Source organism: Pseudovirgaria hyperparasitica (assembly GCF_010093815.1).
Source record: "Pseudovirgaria hyperparasitica strain CBS 121739 unplaced genomic scaffold EJ05scaffold_11, whole genome shotgun sequence".
NCBI lineage: Eukaryota > Fungi > Ascomycota > Dothideomycetes > Acrospermales > Acrospermaceae > Pseudovirgaria > Pseudovirgaria hyperparasitica.
Window position 1 is genome coordinate 977,403 of NW_022985559.1, and position 11,673 is coordinate 989,075.

The 11,673-nt window shown below is 50.3% G+C and overlaps 4 protein-coding genes across 4 annotated transcripts; 2 read left to right on the top strand and 2 right to left on the bottom strand.

Moving 5' to 3' along the window:
* Positions 1-1,043: 1,043 nt before the first annotated feature.
* EJ05DRAFT_502080 (Vps5-domain-containing protein) lies at positions 1,044-3,209 on the top strand (the record flags this gene model as incomplete). The annotated part of the gene is made up of 5 exons (XM_033747202.1): positions 1,044-1,080; positions 1,150-1,230; positions 1,288-1,799; positions 1,854-2,834; positions 2,958-3,209. 5 exons carry the CDS (start codon positions 1,044-1,046, stop codon positions 3,207-3,209), a joined length of 1,863 nt encoding a protein of 620 aa, XP_033599032.1.
* Positions 3,210-3,871: 662 nt separating this feature from the next.
* On the bottom strand, positions 3,872-8,501 carry EJ05DRAFT_69662 (uncharacterized protein). The gene has a single exon (XM_033749891.1). It carries the CDS (start codon positions 8,236-8,238, stop codon positions 4,123-4,125), a length of 4,116 nt encoding a protein of 1,371 aa, XP_033599033.1. The 5' UTR covers positions 8,239-8,501; the 3' UTR covers positions 3,872-4,122.
* Positions 8,502-8,585: 84 nt separating this feature from the next.
* EJ05DRAFT_493715 (epsilon subunit of F1F0-ATP synthase N-terminal domain-containing protein) lies at positions 8,586-9,405 on the bottom strand (the record flags this gene model as incomplete). The annotated part of the gene is made up of 6 exons (XM_033746139.1): positions 8,586-8,618; positions 8,669-8,758; positions 8,807-8,895; positions 8,950-9,080; positions 9,154-9,176; positions 9,274-9,405. The coding sequence occupies 6 exons, from the start codon at positions 9,403-9,405 to the stop codon at positions 8,586-8,588; spliced, it is 498 nt and encodes a 165-aa protein (XP_033599034.1).
* Positions 9,406-9,776: 371 nt separating this feature from the next.
* Positions 9,777-11,639, top strand: EJ05DRAFT_441102 (alpha/beta-hydrolase; the record flags this gene model as incomplete). The annotated part of the gene is made up of 2 exons (XM_033741967.1): positions 9,777-11,320; positions 11,372-11,639. The coding sequence occupies 2 exons, from the start codon at positions 9,777-9,779 to the stop codon at positions 11,637-11,639; spliced, it is 1,812 nt and encodes a 603-aa protein (XP_033599035.1).
* Positions 11,640-11,673: the final 34 nt, after the last annotated feature.

Here is an 11,673-nt window from a genome sequence, read left to right on the forward strand (position 1 = left end):
TTAGACATTCACCTTTCGAATGTTGCACTTCATGAGTATACTTCGAAATCGAATCAGCGGATACGGATCCATATCACGTCTTTATGTTCCTGTAGCAGGTTTCCAGGCAGTTCCTTCCTTCATTTTGCTCTCCTTATGTTCCAACATCACTGTTCATTTGAGCTGTTCTTGGTCTGGATGTGTGATACGCACCGAATAGTCTACCGGAACTATGTTTCCCTTCATTTCCACAAATGTTCTACTACCGTACTTTCTCTCAAACTTCTCCGCCAGTGATGAGCACCGAGAGCCCCTAAGCTGGGATATTTGATTTCGACTGCCATGCCATACTGCTCATGTTGAATTCGACGACGACCCCACTTTCCATTGGCTGAAAAGGCGACCTCTCAGGGGCATAGAACATGGCTTTCTCTGTGGTACCACAAGATCCTACTATCCTACAAGATCAACCCCCTTTCCCTTGCTATTTATAGTGTAGGAAGAGCCTCTAGTATCGGAAGGAATCGGTTTTTTTAGTTAACCCCGGGCGTTTTGCGTATCTAAACTTTAGCGGCATGACACCAATGCTTGTGGCCAAGGACAGCCCGGTTCTCGTCATGCCAATATTAAAACAGCGTAGCAGATATTTCTAAATATATGTTATTTTGTGAGTAAAGTAAACAATGCCGTGTCTCCTGACGTTCATTGGACGGGAACTAGCTTGGTAGGCGGTCTTGTAAGGAATAGAACGTACCGTCAATGCGGTCGCCTCGTGTCTAACTAGTCTCTATGTCCAAAAGAGCACGAGACTAGATTTTTTTCTGCGACTGTTTGCACTTCCATCATATCCAATTTGGATACAGTTACCCTCTTTTCTAGACTTTTCGAACCTGTGGTATCAAAGATCTCTGTTAATTAGGGAGGCTTAGCTTGGCACTCCGCCCCGCCATTCCGCCCCGCCAAGTCCTATGAGCGGTAGACTGCACCCGGGTGCAACCACCACGCGGAGCTCTAGTCTTGAGACCTTACGCTCTATCCACCATAACATCCAGCCTATGAACATAATGGACCTCGGGGATGAAGGCAGCTCTCCATGGGGTGGTATGTCCAACCTTCCTTTCTTGCTCTTCTTTGCAGCGAATAAAGTCCAATCCTAATTGCGCAATACAGATGTACCGTCAGCGTCCCGCTCAAACTCCAGCCAGAACATACCGAAAGTCAAGGACAACATTGAGTCTTCTACTGTCCCAGGTACATAGACTGACAGGCTATATACTGGCGTAAAAGATGCTGATGTCAACATCGTAGAGGAAGACCAGTCTAAATCCGACACTCTAGCAGCCTCCTCTCCCGCACCACGAACCGGCGGCGCCAGAGGCTCTCGTATCAAGCGCTATGGCGGCCAATCCACCAAACTCGAAGCTGTAGACGATCCTCTAGGCCCCCTAGGAGCCTCATCAGACATACTTGGTAATTCGACACTTCAAGATGAGCCTCCTGCTCCGCCTCGCAAAGAGCAGCTCGCGCCGGTGCGGACACAGCGACAACCTACCTCGCCGTCTGCATCGCAGCCGTCTCTGGCGGGCATGATGGACTCTGTGAATTTGGAAGATGATGAGGATGACCCATACTCGCAACATCAGGGACCGCGAGTGCCGCCGCCTGTCCAGCCTGCTAGCAATGACCAGCGCAACAGACAGAGCCAGCCGAGCGTGAGCGTGGAACAGGCTGCGAAGCCGAGTTTTCATATCAGTGTTGGAGACCCGCATAAGGTCGGCGATCTTACAAGCTCTCACACGGAGTATCAGGTTCGCACGCAGGTAAGAGTTGCCTGTCTGTGATTACTTTGACCTTTGACTGATTAGGGTGTCTAGACTACGTCGAAAGCATACCGCCAATCCGAGTTCTCTGTGTCACGCCGTTATCGAGATTTCCTTTGGCTTTACAATCAATTACACAATAATAGCCCGGGTGTGATAATACCTCCTCCACCGGAGAAGCAAGCAGTTGGTCGCTTTGACACAGACTTTGTGGAGTCTCGCAGAGCGGCGTTGGAACGTATGCTCAACAAGACCGCCCAGCATCCTATGCTCCAACATGACTCCGACCTGAAGCTGTTCCTCGAAAGTGACGCCTTCAACGTTGATATCAAGAATCGTGAGCGCAAGGAGCCTCTGCCTACGGAGAGCAAAGGAATGTTTGGCTCCATTGGGCTAGGCTCCAGCTCCGGTAAATTCATCGAGCACGACGACTGGTTCGACCATCGCCGCATCTATCTCGACGCCCTTGAGACACAGCTCAAAGCACTTCTGAAAGCCACCGATACCGTCGTCGCCCAGCGCAAGGGTCTCGCAGAGGCTTGCGGAGACTTTTCCGCCAGCTTACACTCCCTCGCCTCCGTGGAGCTCTCGCCCTCGCTCTCGGGTCCGCTCGACGGTCTATCTGATATCCAGCTGCGAATCCGCGAACTGTACGACCGACAAGCACAACAAGACGTCCTTACCCTCGGCATCGTCATCGACGAATATATTCGACTCATTGGTTCCGTGAAGCAAGCATTCGTACAGCGCCAGAAGAGCTTTCACGCCTGGCACTCTGCGAATTCCGAGCTCGAAAAGCGCAAGACGACACAAGAGAAACTGCTTCGCCAAGGCCGCAGCCAGCAAGACCGCATCTCGCAGCTGCAGGCAGACGTCATGGATGCAGAGCGTCGCGTGCACCAGGCACATCTGCTATTCGAGGACATGGGCCGCTTGATGCGCGCCGAGCTCGAGAAGTTTGAGCGCGAGAAAGTCGAGGACTTTAAGAGTGGCGTGGAGACGTATCTGGAGAGTGCTGTAGAGGCGCAGAAGGAGGTGAGTCTTGTGATGATTTATCCCCCCTTCCCTCCCCCCTGTTCAATAATACTTCTCTCCTCCTTTGATATATTCTATCACACACTCAAGAATCACCCTGCTAACATTCCCTCCCCCTCACAGCTCATCGAAATCTGGGAAACATACCTCATGCAACTCGACGCCGAAGAAGACGGCGCCCCCTTTGGCCATCCTGCCCCACCAGCCGGCATCGTCGCTTCGCCCTCGCCCGCAGACCATGATACGAAACAAGGTGGTGTTGTTGCTGGTGGACCCGAACAACAAGAACAAGAACAAGAACAAGAAGAAGAAGAAAGGGTGGAAGAAAGTGACAGGCTGGCGAGGATGGGGGAAAGTGGTGCTGTGAGCGATTAATAGGCTTGTGTTTTATAAATCTTATAAGTAAGAGAGATGAAAGGAAAAAGAAGTAGAGGGAGAATTACCACTGTTTTTAGGTGGGAATAATAGATTTTAGTCACCTATTTTGTATGGTGCGTGGTGCGTGGTGCAATATGAGATGTGTTTGAGATGAGATCTTGGGCCAGGGAGGCGGTGTGATTGCTTGATTGATTGACTGACTGACGTGACTGGTGCTGCCATATGCTCTGCGCCGTATATACCTCTGTGTATAGTCTGCGTAGGGGAGTATCTATGGATGACCGATCACAATGCTTTCCATCTATCTATCCATCTATCTATCCATCTATCTATCCATCTATCTATCTATCTATCTATAACATACCCATAATTCACAACCCAAAAAATAGGTCGGTTCTAGTTGGTTAGTTATTTAGGAGTGGAGTAGTAGCACGCTCTATAACTACAAACAAGTAGTAACACCAAGCGAGCTGTTCCAGGACATGTTATAACATGTCTCTGCCACGATATAGCACCATACCACCATATCATCATATACTTAGATAGTTAGTCAGATAGTTAGTCATTTCGAGGGACATGGGCATAGAGCTTCATCATCATGAGCAGTACATTCAGAACAGAGCCCAGCCGTGCTTCAAACAGACCAGCCCAGGACCAGCAGCATATCGATCGAAAAGTCTCATTTTAATGAAGCTAGAAAGACAAACGCTATCTAGGTGGTGCTTCGCGTCTCCTTCTTCTTCTACTTCTCTCCATCTCCATCATCATCTAGGATCTAGGATTTCTCGAGCGATCAAAAGGGGGCAAACAGAACGACGACGACAAAACAGACTAACAACACATCTCAGGGGCTCACTTCCATTCTCCTTTCCACCCATCACAATCACCACCACCATCACCACCAACCAACTCACTCAAACCTACCCTTCATCCCCAAAACCCCCACCGCCCGGCCCTGAATCGCCTTCTTCGCCTCCAAACCACTCTGTCTCCACTGGCCCTTCTCCTTGGCCCTGATATCAGCCTTCGCATTCGCCCCGCCAAGGCCGGGAGCTTCGAATCTGCCTTTGCGCGTGGAGACGCCGCCGGCTGGATATCTAGGGTTTGGATTGACGGTCCCGGTGCTACCTCCAGCTGGGGTGTTGTCGTCTTTATCCTTGGCAATTGCTGGGACTGGTTTGGGGAGAGTAGACACTCTCGATGGTCCGGCGTGCATGACTTTCTCCTTCTTCTGCTTCGGCGCAGGTCCAGCGGGCTTGAATGTAGGCTTGCGCTCCGGTGTACTCGGGACACCTGCACTTGAGCGGCGGCGCTGTGGGTCTGTTGGGTCGGTACTTTGATCTACAGCGTTCAGGCTTGAGATGCTCTGGCGGACGGTCGATCGTCGCGTGGGAACTGGGGAGTCGAGGAGGCGTGCTGAAACTTCTTGTGGGGCAGGTGATGTGCTTGAGGTTGGGGTACGACTAGGTGCTGTTGGAGGTTGGGCGGAGGTACCGGAGCTCCTGCGTCTCGCTGGGGTAGGAATGGACTGGGCCGGTTGTGTGTACATTGTGTTGATGTTGTCTTTCATAGTGCTTTGGCGGCGGACAGATGGGGCGAGGAAGCCTTGAGGACGAGACTTGGTTTCAACTCCACGTTCGGTAACTGGGGGTGCAGGAATTGGAGGAGGTATTTGATACCTCGCGGCGTCGGTGAAGTTGTTACTAGGGTTTGACGGAGTGTTCATGGTAAATTCATTAGAGTTCAGGCCTGAACTCGACGTTCCCGTATTATCGATTGTTCCCCCAAGGGATCTTCTCTCTTGATCCCATGTTGTCGGAGGTGGTGTCGACATATCTGGGCCAGGGGTGTCAAGCCCAGCCGGCTGCTTCATGAACATCGAATACGGCACATTGACCGAAGCGCGGCGAGTCTGTTGACCTTCGGTCTTACTAACTCTGCTGAGATCCGACACGTCTTCACTTCTGGGCCGTTTGGGCGAGCGTGGAATGTGTATATCGAGAAGGCTCAGTTCACTGCGGGACAGCTGTCGACTTGAGAACACGCCTCGAACGGAATCGGAGCGATAAAGAAAAGGATCTACAGCCTTTGCTGCTTTAGGGGTAAGGAGTGGAGTAGTAATGGGTTGAGATGCGCTCTTGGAGTATGCATTTCCGGCGCCGGAATTGCCATAGCGGTGTGCGTGAACAGGTGATGGAGGAGACATAGGGACAACGTTCTCGATACGCGGCTGTATTGGGGTATGCGGTGGGGTTGGAGTATTCTCTGCGACATCTCGCACGGTTTTCACAGCAAATGTGTCGTCATAGCGATGAGCAACTGGACGTATTGTATGTGGGAGCGGGACATGGATAGTTCCGACAGAAGCCTTGTCTGGATCAATGATCGACATAGAATCGAGAGACTCGTTCACGACAGGCGTTGATGATGGCCGATTGCCAGGTTCTACATCGTTACCGATTCTGGCCTCTGTCGGCGGCAAGGACGCTTTTCGATAGTCGACTGCGCGTTCTTCCGCGTCAACAACTGCATGTACTATCTGCGAACCCGTCTCTTGAATCGCATTGAACAAGTCTCCGATACCCCCTACGGATATGGCCTGAGAAGTGACTTCTGCCGATTCGAAAGGTTTTGGAGTAACACTTCCGGGACGCGAGATCTCAGCTGCGGAAAGGATTGGTGACAGCACTGTTGGGATGTGGATAGAATCTGATAGAATGGCAGGAAACGACTCAAACTGCGTTGGTGTCCGTTCTTCCTTGCCATTTTTCTTCGACACTTGTGGCACGGAGGTCATTAGATGTATACCTCCATTCGGATCTCCAGTGGACCATTGCTCCCAAAAGCTGCGTAATTTAGTCTTGTCACCAGTGGCAAGATCAGCGGAGTCTAAACGAGATCGAACACCATCGCTAGATCCGTCGAGGGACGATATCGTCTCACTAGGACCATCAACGAATGACATCATATCGCCAGCTCCATCGGCAGAAGATAGAGGTGGAGCATGCTGGTGAGCCTTTAACACCGGGGACGCATTGTGGAGGTCGACGCCTAGATCACTTGCAGCAGAGTCGATGATTCTCAGTATGTCTGTAATAGAGCTCTGCGTGTAATCATTGAGGGCCCGCGCTGCTTGACGATCCTCGTGCTCTGCTGAACCGACCAGGTCTTCATCATAACGCTGCGGGGGTAGATGGACATGCCAAGTATTCGTCAAGATGTCAGCTCGTGCAGTCGAAAGCTCCTGAGCGAGACGACTGCCCAAAGACAGACGACTGTCGCTGGACTTTAGGTTCTCGACAACAGATCCAAGCATATGACGGTGTTCAAGCAAGATGCGATCGAAGAGACGGCCCATATCGTTAGCAATAGATATACTTGGTCCATTCAGTTCTTGATGGACATCACCGAAAACTTCTGCTGCTGCCGGGCTCCCCACTGCTGAGGGTGTGCTAGTCTTCTCAAAGAAACGAAGATCGTTGAGAGGCTCAAATTGTGAAGCTTCTCGAAGTAATGGCCGTATGTCCTCGTCGTCAATTTTTGCATCCCACGACTCTGCTCGTGCCTTTACAGTGCGATCGCCTTCAAGAACTTTGTAAGGTAGGAAGCCCCTCTTAGCTATCATCTGAGCGTCGGTGTTAACACGAGTTGGCTCGGGGTTGAAACCATGATCCGAGTCATCAGTATCAGAGCGCTCCCGATGGCGCCGCCAGCCAGTATCGTTTTCCTGGATATCAGAATCGGATCGTGTGGCATTAAAAGGTTGAACCCGTGGGAAACTGTTGTTATCAGCTTCAGGAGAAGCGAGATTGTCAAGCTTGGCAGTCAAGGATGGTGCGTTAAGATCTACTTTTGGATCATCTTTTGGCGTGTCAGTACCTCTGACGAATGCGCTACCGTATCTTTTGGGACTCTGCGTTGTATCATCGTCATGCGTAGGTGACTGAGCGGTTCGAGCAGCTTGACCCTCCTTGATTTTGCCATCTTCAGTTTGTGACCTCCGAAGTTTGGCTTGTGCTTCTGCATCTTCCCGTCTAAGCTTTATCTTGCAGTTCTTACAGAGGTCCATGCCTTCTAGATCGCTCCCACCTCCGATACCGACAACCCAGGGTGATGTAGCTTCGAGATTGTGCCGATTCTTGATTCCAACTGGATGGAAACCACCCTTAACACCGCGCTCATGCAGCAAGCTCGAGCCCCGAGGATATTCGCCGTAGAGCCTGAAATGCCTAGCTTGTCGGCGAGCTTCATCAACATCTACAATTTCATAGTGACCACAAGCACGTTTGACTGTTGGAAGTGGCAGATTCGGCACAGCCGGTTTCTCTGCCTTGGCTCCGGGGAATCCAAAATGCTTGCTTCCACGACGTCCGTAGGCGCCTCGTGAGTCAATGTCGATGCCTTTGTCAAAACTCTTCCATGTTAACGGCTTTACGTCACTGCTTGACGATGGAAGCTTCTCATAAGGTGGTGAGGAATCCGAAGGACGACGGACAGTGTTGTAGGACGCATCTGATGGAACATTCGACAGCCTAGGCTCCAGACCCTGAATGGATTTGGCCTTGTCATCAGGTTGAGGGAGTAAGAGGAGATCAGAGGGATCTAAAGTAGTAGGTCTCGAAGACTGATCAGCTATAGTTTCCGGCATAGCTTTCGAGTCACGCCGTCGATCATTCGAACGGTCAGCGTCGACTTCTCCGGTCGCTCGACGCGATATGCCCGACTGCCTACGCCGCATGAAAGGATTCCTCCTAGTGTTAGAACTGTCCCGAGAACTGTTGAAACTTGGGACACGAGGTTGTGGCTGGGCAATTGTGCTGTCTCGCCTTCCTGGTCCAGCTTGCTTAGTATCTTGGTCAACTTGACCACTGGTATCGCTACCTCTGGGTCTCGGTAACCCTGATAGAATTGAGGCGCTTTTGTCATTGTCCTGCGATGACCTGTACTGTGACCAACGATCCCGGGTGTAAGGTTCTGCTCGACCGCGAATGCTTGTCGATAGAGGGGTCTTGCGAGGAAAGCTCATGAGAGCCCAAAGGGGAACGCAGTCGTATATGAGCGATGTATGTAAGGGACAAAAGAAATCGAAGATTCGAAGGTGAAGACTGTTTCCTGTCGTGTAGTAGCTGTTCTAATGTAAAGACAATAGGTAAAAGATGAGCACTTAAAGAGAAAGGGGTGAGAATGAACTTCTCATTCAATGCTGCGTTGTAGATGGGATGGCGAGGAACTCAAGGTGGAAGTACTAGCAATCGAAACAGACAGTTCGCACCTGCTCTTGGAATCTGAGTGGAAGTTGCTGGTAGTCTACACCATCATTCCTATTGTACAGATTGTACTAACATCGTGCGACTGGCTAAACTATGTACATGTTTATTTCAAGGCAGCCTGTAGGCTCTCAAGTACCTGTTGCGATTAATATGCTGTTCATCATTTGGTACGTGATGAGAACTCACCTCCAGTTCAATCTTAGCCTCAGCAATATCTTGTTCGCTACCACTACCGCTGGCGATTTTCTGAGCCTCGTTGATTTGGTTCCTCACGGCCTGCAACACTGTCAGCTCTGCGTGTCGAACATGATGTTCCGTACTCACGTCGGCACTGAAGTCTTCGAGGGGGAATCCCTCAACGGCGTTGATGCTCAATTGAGAGTCGGGCTGCACGACAGCAAATCCACCAGAGACTATAGATCTTGTCAGTTCACTTGTCTTATTGTATTCTTTCGTATAGAGCATACGGAAAAATTGCTTGCTGCCTCCACTCTCTTCGATGACCTCGACCAAGCCTGGCTTCAATTGTTCGATCGAGGGAACGTGATTTGCGAGCACACCCATCTCACCAGTCTCAGCTGGTATGTTCACTTGGACACTATAATGTTCTCCTATTAGCATGTGTCCAATTGCAGGTTGAGCTTCGTGTCGGTGTGTGGGGTCGAACATACACATCCTGGGACTTGAAGATAGCCTGTAAAGAGTCCAATTAGCCTTCCATACCCAATAACAAATCATGTACGATGCCACATCAAGAGTCCAAGCTGTGAGAGAGATGGGTCATAACGTACCTGATGCGGTAGGGCTAAGGAGAGCTTGATCTTGTCCGAGGCGACTTCAGCGTAGCCTCGTCGCTGGATTGGAGCGCGGAAGGCGGTAGGGCGTACTCGAGACACAGCCCGAGCGACTCTGAGGGAGTTCATGATGCTGAAGGTGATGGGTTGTTACAATTGGTGCTGCGCAGAAGCGTTCGCGATGAGACAGAGCTCGGGTTCCAGTTTGTCAATCACGTGATGCCAAGGTAAGCTGTTGAAATTTACGTCTAACCACGTGTCTGGGTCAATCTCGGGGTTCAAGTCAATCAGATAAGATTGCTTAACTTCCTTGTTTTCATTTCGTCACGTCAACGCCAACTGTTATGCTAAAAGAGTTGGAGGCGGGTCAACCTGGACAGCCTTCCTGGTTGCAAGCGCCCTTATGGCGAACGTCGCCATTGAAACGCGCTGTAAGTGTATTGAGTCTTGTTCTTCTGCTCTGCAATCTCAGCCGGGATTTCCTCCGTCCGCTACAATGGATGTCAAATACACCAGATCGTACGCCGGCGAGGTTTAGTTGGGACAAGATTCGCCCAAGGGAGTACCTCCACTATATCCCTTGTTTTGATGGCTTCCAGTGCGCACGGCTCGAAGTTCCACTCAATTGGAACGCGACAAACCGAGATTCTGAGCCGAAAGCAATAGTAGCTGTCATAAGACTTCCATCCAAAGTTCCTGTAACGGACTCAAGATATGGTGGTGCTATTGTGACGAATCCTGGAGGCCCTGGCGAATCTGGAATTCACCAACTGCTGACTAGCGGAAAGCATCTCCAGACTATAGCTGATGCAGGCAAATCGGCTGGAAGGGATGGCAAATTCTTTGATCTCATATCGTTCGATCCGAGAGGTGTCAATAACACCGTCCCACGCTTGAAGTGCTTCCCCAATGCTGCTACAGAGATCAAGTACCTTGACCAGCTACTAGACTACAGCTTATTGTGGTCATCTCCAAATGTGCTGGGCTTGGAATGGGGGAATGCTCAGGCTTTAGGGGAGAGTTGTTCTCGCAAGGATCCGTCTACTGGCATCGAGGCTGTTCATTACGTCAACACTGCGCAGACTGTGGAGGATATGCTGCTGATAGTCGAGAGGCATGGTGAGTGGCGTGAAGCTGAAGCAAGACGTCTTTTGGGATTGTCACAGCCTAAGATTCTGGAAATCTACGAACTCGCTATGCAGCGTTTAAAATGGACTCGAGATTTGGAGAAGATGAAATATTGGGGACTGAGCTACGGCACTACTTTAGGTCAGACTTTTGCGGCAATGCATCCTTCGCGCATTGATCGCATGGTCATTGACGGGGTAATGAATGCTGCGGACTACTATGCCGGGGCCTGGATGAAGAATTTAGTGGATTCAGACAAGATCATCACTACGTACAGTAGATACTGTTTCGAAGCTGGCCCTGATAGATGTCCTTTGCACATGAACACTTCAGTGGAAGATATAGCAAGGCGGTTCGAGGATGTCATGATGGACCTCAAAACCAACCCGATTGCAATGCCAGGAGGCGACGAAAACGGACCCGCTTTACTCACATATAAAGATATGCATCTCCATCTTCTCGGAGGGATGTACTCGTCGTATTCTCATGCTGAGAACTTGTTCCGGCTCGTCGCAGGAATTGACGCTCGCAATTCGACTATCATACGTGAAGGCATACTGGGAACTGGACGAGAGATACCGAAGCGTTCTAAGCAATGCGTTCACGATGGTCCATTTTCTGATGCTTGTGTGTCCCAATCGTATATCTCCATGCTTGGTCCAAATCAAGCAATCGCTTGCATGGACAGTGCTTGGAACAACTCCTCGAGTCTGACGAAGACACAGTTTGGAGGATACCTAGATGATCTGAAAACCATGAGTAAATGGATAAGTCCTAGCTGGGCAAGAAACAAGCTGGCATGTGTCGGATACAAAGGCAAGCCTGCTTGGACATTCGATGGACCGATACGTGGTAACACATCCTACCCTATACTAGCGATTGGTAACACACATGATTCAGTGTGTCCATTGCGCAAGTAAGTGCAACAAATCACAACCATATCCGCATGTAACTGACTATTCACCAGCGCCGTGGAGATTACGCACCTTTTTCCGTCGTCAATTGTGGTGCAACAAGATTCCGAGGGACACTGTTTCCAGTCCAGTCCGTCGACGTGCACTGGCCGCATCATTCGCGAGTATTTCCAAAGTGGAAAACTGCCAGATAATGGAACAGTATGCATGCCAGAATACAAGCCTTTCGTTGGATGTATGAATAGAGATGAAGATGGTAAGTGTAAGTCCCTGGGTGAGGAAGATGAATCGATCTTCAAAGCTATTGAGGGCTTGACTTGATGTAAAAGCCGAACCTCTGCGCCCTGTGTATGAC